At 32.5% G+C, this 12,865-nt stretch overlaps 1 protein-coding gene and 1 long non-coding RNA gene across 3 annotated transcripts; one reads left to right on the forward strand and one right to left on the reverse strand.

The window, feature by feature from the left end:
- The first annotated feature begins 2,401 nt into the window (after positions 1-2,401).
- LOC147552082 (uncharacterized) lies at positions 2,402-4,121 on the forward strand. The gene is made up of 2 exons (XR_015238703.1): positions 2,402-2,652; positions 3,759-4,121. It is a non-coding gene; the product is annotated as an uncharacterized LOC147552082 (long non-coding RNA).
- Positions 4,122-7,004: 2,883 nt separating this feature from the next.
- Positions 7,005-10,582, reverse strand: LOC147552083 (3',5'-bisphosphate nucleotidase AHL-like). 2 transcript variants are annotated; one of them, XM_086669913.1, is made up of 4 exons: positions 10,064-10,582; positions 8,706-9,388; positions 7,863-8,227; positions 7,005-7,334 (listed from the first exon to the last, which is right to left on the reverse strand). In XM_086669913.1, exons 1-3 carry the CDS (start codon positions 10,464-10,466, stop codon positions 8,195-8,197), a joined length of 1,119 nt encoding a protein of 372 aa, XP_086526039.1. In that variant the 5' UTR covers positions 10,467-10,582; the 3' UTR covers positions 7,005-7,334; positions 7,863-8,194. The 2 variants fall into 2 exon arrangements, with proteins under 2 accessions (XP_086526039.1, XP_086526038.1); XM_086669912.1 differs by having other exon boundaries at positions 8,701-9,388.
- Positions 10,583-12,865: the final 2,283 nt, after the last annotated feature.

Raw genomic sequence — 12,865 nt, forward strand, 5'->3', positions numbered from 1 at the left:
AGGTAGGAAGCAACTTTGGTGTATGCCTGACTCCTCCCGAGGAGTAATGCTAAAGAACAAAAAAAACAGGGCTGACTCTAAGTCGAAATCTTAGGTGGTTTGTTGTGATTTCGTTGTTTAGTGAATCAGAGTTATCGAAGCGCGAATCACGACAATCTACATACAATTTCTGCTTAGAGTTTGGTTTTTCTTGTTCCTAGAATTTTTCATATCCCCTAGGAAAACTTTGCTTGTGATATGGTGAAGAGATTTGAAATCTAACGGTTGAGATCTACTTGCCATGGTTGTAGACTGTAGAGGGTATGTCCTTTGGGTGGACAGTTATAGTGGGAAAAGTAATTAGGGAGGCAGGGTTGGATGACAGTTGAGGAAAATGTTGGACTCCGCAAATTAAGGAGATGATTTAGGCATGTGAATTATGTACAATATGTAAATTAACTAGTAAGTATATGTTGACATAATTGAACTTTCAATGGTTTGTATGATGATACTCTCTCCGTGTAATAAGAACATCTCCAATAAAACACTCAAAATTCTAAAATTTAGAGTGTCACTTTAAATTTTTAGAATTTTTGTTATTTTTGGCTGAGACACTCTATTAGACACCCATGATGATGTAGAGAGATTTATTATAGAGACATTATAAAATTAGGGGGGTGTCTTCTTAAGTTTTCTAAGTGCGACATCATGACACTCTGAAATTTATATTAATGCAAAAGAAAATAAAAGTGTCATGCGTATCAAATAGAGTTAAAAATTTCATCGCAAAATTTTTTTAGAGTGTCTTTATTTTACCACTTAAGAAAGAGTGACAACAACGATTTTTAGAATCTTTCTCCAGTGTCTGATTGGAGACACTCTAAAGTAAGGCGCGGGAAACAGGTCGGACGGGTAGTCCGCGAACACATACTTCCTCGGTCCTTTATAGCATCTCTAATGGGACACTCAAACTCTAAACCTTAGAGTGTCACTTAGGATTTATAGAGAGTTGTTAAAAAACCTTCTACAATGATACATTTAACTAGACACTCTATGATGATGTGGACCATTTATTAGAGGGTATATTATGCTAATTAATAGTCTTAAATAATATCCACTTGGAGGGCAAGTGCAAGGGACGCGTTAACATCAGTCACTAAAAAGTCAAAAGAGCACCCCTTTCTATCCTCAAATAGGGAGAAAGTTGAAGACTTCCATAACCTCTCCACATTCATTATTGGGGCGGTAATTATCAAGCCCAAAATATGGGTGATAATAGGAATCCAGGCCCATTCATGAATATTATTTCAAAAAAAACCCACTCTATGAAAATACCTTATTACCCTCCCTTAATCAAACTAGAGACAATCCTATCCTCCCATACTTTCCCGCCCAAAGAGATTCCAATCCATCCCATCAAGTCAGGTGGGTTAATAACCCAAGACCCAAAATTACTCCTTCATTAAGCAGCCGAAAAACCCATTCATATTCTCATTCTCTCTCTCTCTCTCTCTCTCTCTCTACAAAAACTAAATCTCTCTGCAAATCTTTCTTTAGGTTAGTCCTTCTCTTTAAAATTTCGAGTGAAATCCATAGGAAGTTAGGGCATCTCACTTCTTTTGTTAGGGTTTTTGTTTGAAAAGACAAATTTCTCTTGAAAAAGCTAGGTTGTGTTGATTCCGGTGAAAGAAATAATCGTTACTTACCGCCGGTTGAGAAACACCTGTTGGAAAGGTATAAAAGAGATGCTTATATTCAAGAAAAAAGAAAAGATTTTTGTTGGCTTTTAAACCCTCAAATGTTTGGTTTCATGTAAGTAAGATAATAGTTAGGGTTTTGTTAGTCGATTTTTAGGTGAAAAATAAAGTTTTGTTGTTGAATACACCACGATTTCATGTGGGTGGTTCTTAAAGCTTCATCATGTTTTGATGTGTTTTAAACATTTCTGTGTTTTTGGGCAAACTTGATGTATGTTTGATTTTGTATTCTTGGTTTTCAAAAATTGAGGGTTTGTTCTTCAGAACCAAAAACATATATATATATATATATATATATATATATAAACATCTACATGTGTGAACCTTTAAGTTTCTTATGTTTAGAAACATTTATATCTTTCCAGAACACATTTTGATGTGTTTTAAACAATTTTTGTTAGTATTGAATGGTTTTCTTCAGATGTACATACATTTTTCATGTGTTGTAAACATTTCTGGTATTTGTGTAACCATATGTGAGATTTCATTTCCTATTGTTTGTTTTCAAACGAGGGTTTGTTCTTCAAAACCACAAACATTTATATACATTTGTAAAAAATTTTACATGTGTAAATATCTAAGTTATTTATAGGTAAAACACAGTCATCTCTTCTTGAACACATTGAGATTTGTTATAAACAATTTTCATATTTTTTTAGACAACTGGTTTCGTGTATGTTGTTTCTTGAGTGTTTTTAACATCAGGTTTTATGCAGAAGCGTAACTAGGATGGGGAAAGGAAAAAAGTCCAGTTAACAATCCTCCAAAAAAGGTGGGTTCTTCCAAAGTCAAGGAAGATAAAATTAGAGCTAGCCCAAGGAAAAGGGCATCCTCGGCTTCAACGGAATTGCCTCCAAAAGGGCAAAAAAACCAAAGACTTGACATTATTTCATATGGAGAAGAACCAATTGAGAAGGTAAGAAATGTCTTGTTCGTTGTTTTCAAAAAATGAGATTTTGTTCTTCAGAAAAATTTGATATGTAGAAACATTTAGGTCTTACCAGAACACATTTTGATATGTTTTAACAAATTTTGTTTATTTTGGATGGTTTGTTCTTCAGATTTACCTAAAATATTCATGTGTTGTAAACATTTCTGGTTTTTGTGTAACTTTATGTGTGATTTATTTCCTATTCTTTGTTTTCAAAACTTGAGGGTTTGTTTTTCAAAACCACAATACATTTGTAAACAAGTTTACATGTGTAAACATTTAAGTTATTTATAAGTAGAACATACATCTTTTCTAGAACACATCGAGATGTGTTATAAACAATTTGAGATTTATTTAGATATATGGGTTTGTGCTTGTTGTTTTCTCGAGTGTTTTTAACATCTGATTTTATGCAAAAGATTAACAAAGATGGGAAAAGGAAAAGTTGGATCATAAAAAAAAAGTTGGTTTTATGTCATCTTCTCTAGAACACATTGAGATGTGTTATAAACAATTCCCCAAATATTTGGTTTTATGTAAGTATATAATAGTTAGGGGTTTGCTAGTAAATGTTTGGTTTTAGGTAAGAGAAGAATTATTAGGGGTTTTTAGTTAAAAGGTGCAATATCTTGAAGATTTTTAGGTTTTTGTTTGGAAAAAAAGCTAGGGTTTCTTATTCTATAAAAGTGGAAAATATATTTTAAATATGGATTTTTATGGTTCTGTTGAAGATTATTTGTGTTTGAAACACTTTTTTTTCTACATTTAAGACGGATTTATGACCATGGTTGATTTGCTTTATATATTCAATGATATGTAATCAACAATTTTTCTAAAACACATAATTTCATTTGTTCTAAACATATCAACATGTGTTGTCTCCATGCTTTGATGTGTTTATATCTCTACCGAAATGCTATTTGAGTACTCTGTTAAGTAGGTCCCAAGTAAGTATTCTGAACTTTGCATCTTCAATACATAAGAATTATCTATTATTATCAGGATATTTCTTAGTATGTTTACAAAATTTTAAAATGTGTCTGAGACATACGTATGAATGTTCTGATATTATTTGTTTTTCTCCTTGACAGTCTTGACTGTGGACTCTTTGTCATTCTTCGCACGGAAGAAATGATATGCAATTCGATTCAATGGAGATTGGAGCAATAATTTCGAGAAGTAACCATGTTCTTGTACTTTTGTTCAGAAAACTGTGTTAATGCTACATGTAAGGAGATTTTTTATGTTACCTTAAGAAAATTTGAAAGTGCTCTGAAGAATATTGCTACTGTTCTTTACGTAACTAAAAATTAACAGAGCAATTTTGAATTTGCTTAAAGCATTTTGTGTATTGTCGTAAGTATTTGACAATGTGTTGTATGGGAATTCTAAAATCATTTTGGGGCATAACAATAAATGGTTTGTTTAGAAAATTTTGAAAAGTTCTTTCAACATATATAGGAATGTCGAGAAATTATTGCCAATGACTTTTACTATGATGTTTGAAAGAAAAGTAGATATATGAATATAAAAAAATTGGGAAAAATATTGAAAATTATAATAACAAAATTTGAGAAACCCATATGAACATATAGAAATATGTCTAATCTTAATAAAGTCTGAATATGACACAACAATAAATTCTCCAAACATAAAAGGTTATGCAAAGGAAAAAAAAGTTACTGCGGCAAATACATGTGTAAATGTTGTTATATGTGACATTATGTTTCCAACAGTTAAATTTTGAAACATAGTAAATATCTTTTTCTCTAAAGATTGTTAACAAATGTATGAATTTGGGAACATAAAAGTTTATGTTCAAAATTATTCAATTGTGTTTTTTGCACGTCATATTCTTCTTTAAAAACATTGATTTGTGCAACCATATAACTGAAAATGTGGCTAAAACGGAGAGATGAGAGAGAAACCAAAAAAAGAATATCAAATTGTCTACAAGAATTTGTTCCATAAAAACAAAAAAAACTATTTTGTTTTGTAATTTATATTTTGCTTAGAGCAATTTGATATTTGTCTGAATTATTTCGATATGTTTTATATATAATCAATATTTATTGTGAAAACAACTTTTTGATGAAATTTAGTATATGAATATAAGAAGCGTTGTTTTTCTCGTAGCATTTCATTTAATGTTATCTACAACTTCGTTAGTGTTGACAACATAGATGAGTTGAGTAAACAACAAAAATTCAAGTATTAATAACAAAAGCTTTGTATCTATTACAAAAGATAGAATGTCCCCAAACAAAAAATAATTGTCGAGACCAAACAAAAAATATACAAACCATACTGGATAATTGGTGTGCGTCCATGAACTTTCTAATTACAACGGAATTTTTGGCATATGGTTATTACACGGAATGGTTCGTTCTTGATAAATTTATTATTATTCTTTGTAGCTATTGTATATATAGCCCGTGAGCCTCTCGAAAAGCTTTCACTACCGCTGGTTAAAAATCAGTAACAAAAAAGAAACTCAGTAACAAAAAAGAAAATGATTTTGATTACAAATCATTATATGCAGAGAAGTAAGAAAAATGTACTAAACATATGTATGCATGTCAATACCAATATTGTGAATGCTATAAAATATAATGGTTGATCTCAGAACAATTATGTACGTTTTCTCATATATATTAGAATTGCACGAACAAAGAATTTTGTTGCAACAAAATGTCAAAAACTTTTTGAACATAAAGGAAATTTATATTATTACCATAAACTAGTACGAATATGTCATACCAATAGTGATTTATGCAGTGAACAAAGAAGATCTGCTTGAAACATTAAACGTAATGTAAACATTAATAAAAAGAACAGTATCGTGGTTAAAGTTACGTTGAACAATTTCGTTTATGCTTACAACATAAGTAATAGTAGTCACGAAGGTGTGATTTGTGCAGCAAACACGAGCAATTATGCTTACGAATGTTTCTATTTGTCCGGGTTTACGACTAATCCGCACAAAATAAAAAATGTCAATAAAAATGACGAAATATATAAAGCATTTTCCATTTATTTTTATTTTTGTTGAAAGGAAGCATTTTCCAGTTTGCTCGTTGCATAAACATTGTTTCTACAACAAATTTAAGAAAGCTTAAAACACCAATCAATTAGTAGAAGGGAAAAATCTGGGGTTTAGTGGTAACATCTATAAAAATAAATAAAACATTTTTCAGTTTGCTCGTTGTATTAACATCGTGCTAACAACACATTCTAAAATGCTTAAAACACATGACAATTTGTCTGTTAAACATCAACATCTGCTAAAACGTAATTTCTAGAGAGAGAAACCGAAAAATAGATCTAAGTTTGTACTTTTTGGTTTATTAGAACAAAAAACTGTGTAATGGGTTTTCACCTTGTTAAAGCTAAAAGATTTTGTTGCTTAGAACTTTGAAATTATGTTGCTTGATGAATAAATTTTATGAACCAAGAGAGATCTAAGTTTGTACTTTTTTGGTTTCTTAGAACTTTGAAATTATATTGGATGATGAAGAAATTTTATGAACCAACAGAGATTATGTTGGTGTTCATGATGAAGCTAAAAGATAAAAAGAAATCATGAAGATAAAAACAGAGTAATGAATGAACATAAACATGAAGCCAAATGACAATAAAAGAACAATGGAAGAGAGATTGAGATGGAAAGGAAAAAATTACCTGTAGATGGAAGGTGAGAGATTTCCGGCGAAATGAAAGGGTACGATTTCCGGCGAAAGCAAATATTCCCGATTGCCTTAAAATTCCAGAGAGAGATGAGAGAGGAAGGAACCTAATTTTGTGTGGAGGGAAATAAAATTTATAATGATATTTTGAGGGAAACTTAGACTTTATATATAAAGGGTAAATTAGGGATTACTTAAAATAATGGGTTCCTAAAGATGGGAAAATGCACCTAGGGATTCGAAATTGGGTTTGATATTGGTTTATTTTTTAAAAAATGGGTTTTGTAAGTATCATTAATCTATGGTGGGCCAAATTTGGTATTTGATCCCATTTTTTGGGCTTTTAAATAAAAAATTCTTCATTATATTTGTACCATAGATTTAGGGAACATCTACTGAATCAGTGACCCATTGTGCTAGTCCATTACCAGCCCTTGGATTGGCTTCACATTACCCATTATTATGAACCTTTACTTGAACAAATGGGTGACCAAAAGTTTGCACCTAGTATATTATGCATTCTTTGTATTCATATCTTGACATAAGTTTGGTAAAATATTCTTGACATGGCATTTCCTGATTGACGCCCTAAACATCAGGCGAGGACATCAGATAAGTCACCTTTACTGTCACTCTAGTAACCGTATCTTAGATGTCAAATACTAATAGATTATAGTTATCAAAGCATGTGAAACATACATGAACTTCATGATTAAAGAGCATAGACAATGGTATCGTGCCAATTTTGTTATTAATGAGTAGGGGTAACTTTGCACTGCAATGATACTCTTCTCACAAATAAGAGGAGAGTATATCCAAGAAGCAACATATTTCTTTCTCGCGAAGATGAGCCGAATCCATGATTAGATCATCTATCTTTCTCACTCCTTTTCAAGTACATGAAGAGTGCCATGGGAGATGAGATGCTACCGAACTTCATCTGCAACCCCCTTTTCACCTGCTTCTCTTTTTCCTGCAATTCTGTAAGAACACTAGAAGTTCAGAACATTTTGACAATGTTGAGCAGTAGATGTAGGTACTGGATAAGCTAAAAGCACAGAAAACGTATATAACTTTTTTTTTAGTGAAAAAACGTATATAACTTATAATGGAAATATCTGCAGAAAGATTCTTCAATTTCTATTTCGAGAAAACAGAACGCTTGGCTTGTGCCCCATCCTTTTTTTCTCTTAATTGAAAGGCGAGTAGATTGACCAGATGTGAACATCGACTTTCTGTTTATCCGTGCCTCTTCATATTGACACTCAAGAAGTCAAAAAAATAATAACCCAAGACAATTTATTAAAAAATTAATGTGGTGTATCTCCGACCACATAGAGAAGTCATTGCGGGCAGCCGACCATAAACAAGAACGTGAATATGGTAAGCAAGTTTTTCAAGTCTAGTCAAGTTAAAGCTTTACATAATATTTTTCATACGCAAATTTTATGACTTCCATGATTAAATGAAAAAAGGAAAAAGAAAAGACATCCCCAAGATCTTCCTTACCCGGATAATTTGTAAGTTGTTAAGTCTTCCACCGATGGGCTTGGTATGAGATAAAAATTTGTCATAGACTTGAAGAGTCCCAACTAGCATCAACTGCTCTAACAATCTTGTCAAGAAGAGTGGCTCCGGAGCAGGCAATTATGCCTCGATCAAGACCCTCCAGGAATATACCTTTTGAAAAGTCTAATGGGCGTCCCCCGGCATCAGTTACCACGCCTCCAGCTTCTTGTATGATGAGAACACCAGCTGCATGATCCCAAATTTTTTCTTTGTAACCAGCTCTAGCAAACTTCATGAATATCTCAGCATCTCCTCGAGCTATGGCTGCATATTTAACCATGCTGTAGACACGTAATGGTTGCTTTCTGCCATTTAAGTGACAGAGTGAGAAACAATCTACGAAAATCCACTAATATGATTTGAAAAGAAAATGTTAAAGCACAGTTTGGGAATTGTCCAACATGAAACCAAGGAAATCTCACGGCCAACCGGTATAATGTTTAGAGGTCCTACTCTCATTGCCATTTGATTTTTAGTTGGATATCTACAAACTTAATATGGTGTCTGAGCTAGATCAATACGTGATAGGCCCAATGGGCATACATGTTCACTATTACCGTAGCTTCTCTGATCTTGTATCAGTTCACTATTATCAACTTACTCTATGGATGTCATTAAAGTGAAATCTCACACTTACTATGTGTTTATATATTTCACTAGGTTTTGGGTCCTAAATGTTCAACGAAAACATCGACACAGACGATGTCAATAGTAGAGAGAACATGAAATAAACCAAAATGGAGATTGAAAAAAAGAACATAATAAATTGTAAATGCACCTAACTCCAACGGCGTGTGCCAATCCTGCTGTAAACGAGTGACTTGAATTAGCCTTCTCAACTGGTTCACAGAAGGTTGCCAATGCTGGATCATCAATAGACGAAACCCTAATTTCCCTTGCTGAGTTTGGCCATACAAGACCCTCATTACTGTGAACTAATGGTTGCATCCATGATTTCCCACTACCTCTCTTTGCATAAATCACGCAACCCTTGTGCCAAGATTCAGAAGTAGAAGGGGACAACTTAGACATCTTCTGATAATCACTATTATGATACTTTAGCCACTCTTTCTTCATCGGGTAATTAGGGCACCCCAGAACTCCAAGGACAACTTCTCCGTCCTCAATCATGGCTAGTGCTACAGCATATTGATCACCACGAACAAATCCTAGTGTGCCATCAACAGGATCCAATACCCAATGCCTTCCTATAGAAGCACCTTTTGAGTTGCATCGGCTAATAGACTCAAGAACCTCTGAAGTGTCGAGAACTTTATCGAGGCCCTTAAGTCCAAATTTTGGTGCTTCAGCTAAGGATTCATTCACAGCTTTCACTACAGATTCTAATAAGCCAACTGAATCAGACCGGGAAAGAGCGAGAACATCTTCTTCGGCAATAATTGATAAGTTTTCTCTCCCAAAGCACTCGGACAATACCCAGCTAACAATTGCTTGCACACTCCAATCTGTTAGACAACAAAATCAAGGTAATCAGCAAAACAAGCACATAAGAAACAAACTTCATCGAAGGGATAAAGTCTCTCTTTACCAACACCGATACCCTCAGATGTTAAAAAGACATACTGCTTAATTGCTTGTTTCTCGAAAATCAAATTTTCGTAGTCATTCCAAATCCCATTTACCAACCAACTTAAAATTAGAAAACAACTTGAATGCATACCAAAGCTTTACACCCATAACAATGAGAGAATGAAATTAGTATTTCACTTAATCAAGTGCTTGATGAGGTAAGAGAAAATGAATAAAATCTGTAAATTGAAAGGAGGAGATTAATCTTTCTTAAATGCAACTTCTTCATAGCCTAGATACCAAGAAACCAACCTGAAAGGTTATTTCCTGCCCTAGAATTCAAGCATTTCAATATAGTTTTTGTTATTTGGATAAGCTCCAATTTATGTTCTTCTTCATAAGCAACAACAAAATGCACCCAATTCAATTAATTCGATTTTCAAATGAAATCAAAAGAAATGCATTTAACCATCAGTAGAGAACAAAAAACCTAAATTACCCATTTCCCCAATTAGGAAAGAATCAAAACCCACAAAAGCAAAGCAAAATCACTATCCATTATCAAATTGAAGAAAAACCCACAAATGTTTTTAATGAAGAAATCTAAATACCTGCAACAGTAACAGGTGAATCATCGTCTTTTGATCTAACCTGATCATTAGTCTTACAAACCAAGTTTTCTTGTACCCTTTGACAGAGTAAACAAGCCATCTGAACAACTCTAACAGCAACATCTAATTCTTTACAGTATTTATCGGATTCTAATGGTTTAAAAGTTCCGATGTTCTTGTCCGCCATTACCGACGAACAAGGTTTTCGAGTACACCGTGAGAGTGAAGGAGGGGAAGAAACAGAGTTGAGAGTGAGACCCACCACCGTCTTAAATTGAGAGTTTAAACTTTTAAGAGTAGTAATGGAGGAGAAGATGGGAAAAACTCGTACACTCATTGATTTAGAATTCCTACCCAATGTATGTGGGAATTGGGTCGCGTGAATTGAACAAATCGAAGGCATTAAAGCCTCTAGTTTTTTTTTTTCTTTTCCCTTTTTGGGCAAAAACAAACCTCACACACACACACTCTCTCTCTCTAGTTTCTCTCTATCAGTTTTCCGGTCAATTCGCATTTCTCGTGGATGTTACTATATGCAACTTCAGTTTTGCTAAGGACAACTATTAGACAAAAATAACTAAATAAAACAAACTAAAATTATGTCCTAAATTGCTAACCAACACCAAAAATCAAGTATAATTGAATCTCTCCTCCATACTATACACAACTTTAAAAAAATTATTACACAAAATAACTAAATAAAATTAATTGAATTTTGTCTTAAATTGCTAAATCCAACACTAAAAGAAAAAATATCAAATGTAATCGAATTTTTTCTCAAAATTCAAATTTCTATTACCATAATTGATAATTCATAAATAAATTTTATTCGAGCATTAAACTAAAAAGTTAACCAAATATTAACAAATAAAAAAAATATTATATTCCAATCAGAGCATTCCATGCTGTAATTTGAGGTAAAATCCAAAGAAAAAAAAATCAAATATAACCGAATTTTTTCTCAAAAAACTTGGGTTCAAATTTCTATTACCATAATTAATTATGCATAAATAAAATTTATTCGAACATTAAACTAAAAAGTTAACCAAATATAAACAAATAACTAAAAAATATTATATTCCAATCAGAGCATTTCATGTTGTAAAAATCATATTACATAAAATCACTATGTATATTTTTAAGCTTCGTTTAAACCTTAATAATGTATATTTCATAAAATCATATTACATAAAATCATACTACATAAAAATAATGTATACTTTTTAAAACCTATAACACGTTTAAGTATTTTTTTTAAAAAAAATATTAGATAACATTAATACAACCAATTTTATTTTTGTGTAATAAGTTAATAAAAGAAAAAATGGTGTCTAGTAAATAATTTTGGGAAGTTAAAACATAGTTGTATTTAGCAATCTAAGATTCAAAAAATTATTTGCTATATAAAACCAATAAATCGATCTTTGGTGTTGTTTAGCAATTTAACAAAAAATAAATGGTTGTGTCTAGCAAATAGCTTTATGAAGCAATTATGCAGCTTCGTTTAGCATTTGTCTTTCTCATTATTAATTTGTAATGGTTATGATTCTCATGATTTTGGGACGAAGACACACAATAAACAAATAAAAATCCGAAGGAATATTATAAAGGGACAAATTTTTTACAAACGGCAGCCTCTTCATTTTTACAACTAAAATAAGTCTAAAATTGGACTATCAAATAGAAAAGAGAAAAAAAAAAAAAAAGAACCGTACTTGTCATTTGTAGGGGGATTCCCTCCCGCAATGATAAAGAAAGATCGAGATAGAGAGTGAGAGATGGAGAAGGAGAATAAAAGAGAAAGAAAGGGAAAGAGAAGATGATAAAGATTTGAAGATTGTGAGCGGTAGAAGGCAAGTAAGGATAGGTCATTATTTCAACAAAAAAAAAAAGTAAGGATAGGTCATTAGGTTAATACATGAGGTTTTTCGTGTCCGACTAAGATAATTTTCAAGGGAAAGTCTATTTCTATAGATAAAAAGTAAAAGGCAAGTCTCATCAAAAAAAAAAAAAAAAGTAAAAGGCAAGAAAGGATGGGTCTTATGAGATCCATAGTAGGTACTTATGAAGGTCTAATGAGATTCGAAATAAGGGGTCTACCAAGACAGTTGGACATACTTCGAAGAAAAATGATGGACAGAGGGGGTTCTTGTCATTGGAAAAGAATTAGAAAAATTAGGGGTAAAAACCTTACAATCATATCATATTCTTCATGATGTATCAATGTCTTGTAACGACTAACGTAGATCATAGTCGATTTCTCAAAAAAAAAAAATCATATCATATTCTTCTTCCTCAGTTAGAGCAGCCAAGGACTAGGTTTCTTAAAAAAGCATAGAACGACGTGTGGCAAAAGTATGTAGTATTAAGAAGAAATGTTATGTTATCGAGAATATTTTGTGGAGATTAGGTGATTTTGAAGTTAATACGTATCCAAAAGGGTCATATGACTCAGTAGTTGTATGTGATTGAGATCCGTACTCATTATTGCAACAGATCCTCTATTCTTCTCACTTATAAGTATTCTCCTGATTTCCCATTCTTTCTTTTTATGCATAATATTTTTCAAAAATCTTCTTCCACGCCCTTCCGGCTTTTTTACATTTTATGTATGGTGTTCCTTTTTATCCTCTTCTTTATTGGTTTTGCGGGGAACATTCAACTCTGATTCGAGTTTTTGTGGTCAGGTTTCTCCATCTTCTCGTCGTGGCTGGCCAGTTACTCATTGTGGCTGGCCTGCTACTCGTCGGTGTTCTTATTCTCAAAAATAGTCGTTATGTCTCTCTAAGATTTCAAAGTTAC

The sequence above is a fragment of the Eschscholzia californica genome, unplaced genomic scaffold (genome assembly GCF_041429995.1).
Source record: "Eschscholzia californica isolate CP2 unplaced genomic scaffold, dmEscCali1.0.p SCAF_3, whole genome shotgun sequence".
Lineage (NCBI taxonomy): Eukaryota > Viridiplantae > Streptophyta > Magnoliopsida > Ranunculales > Papaveraceae > Eschscholzia > Eschscholzia californica.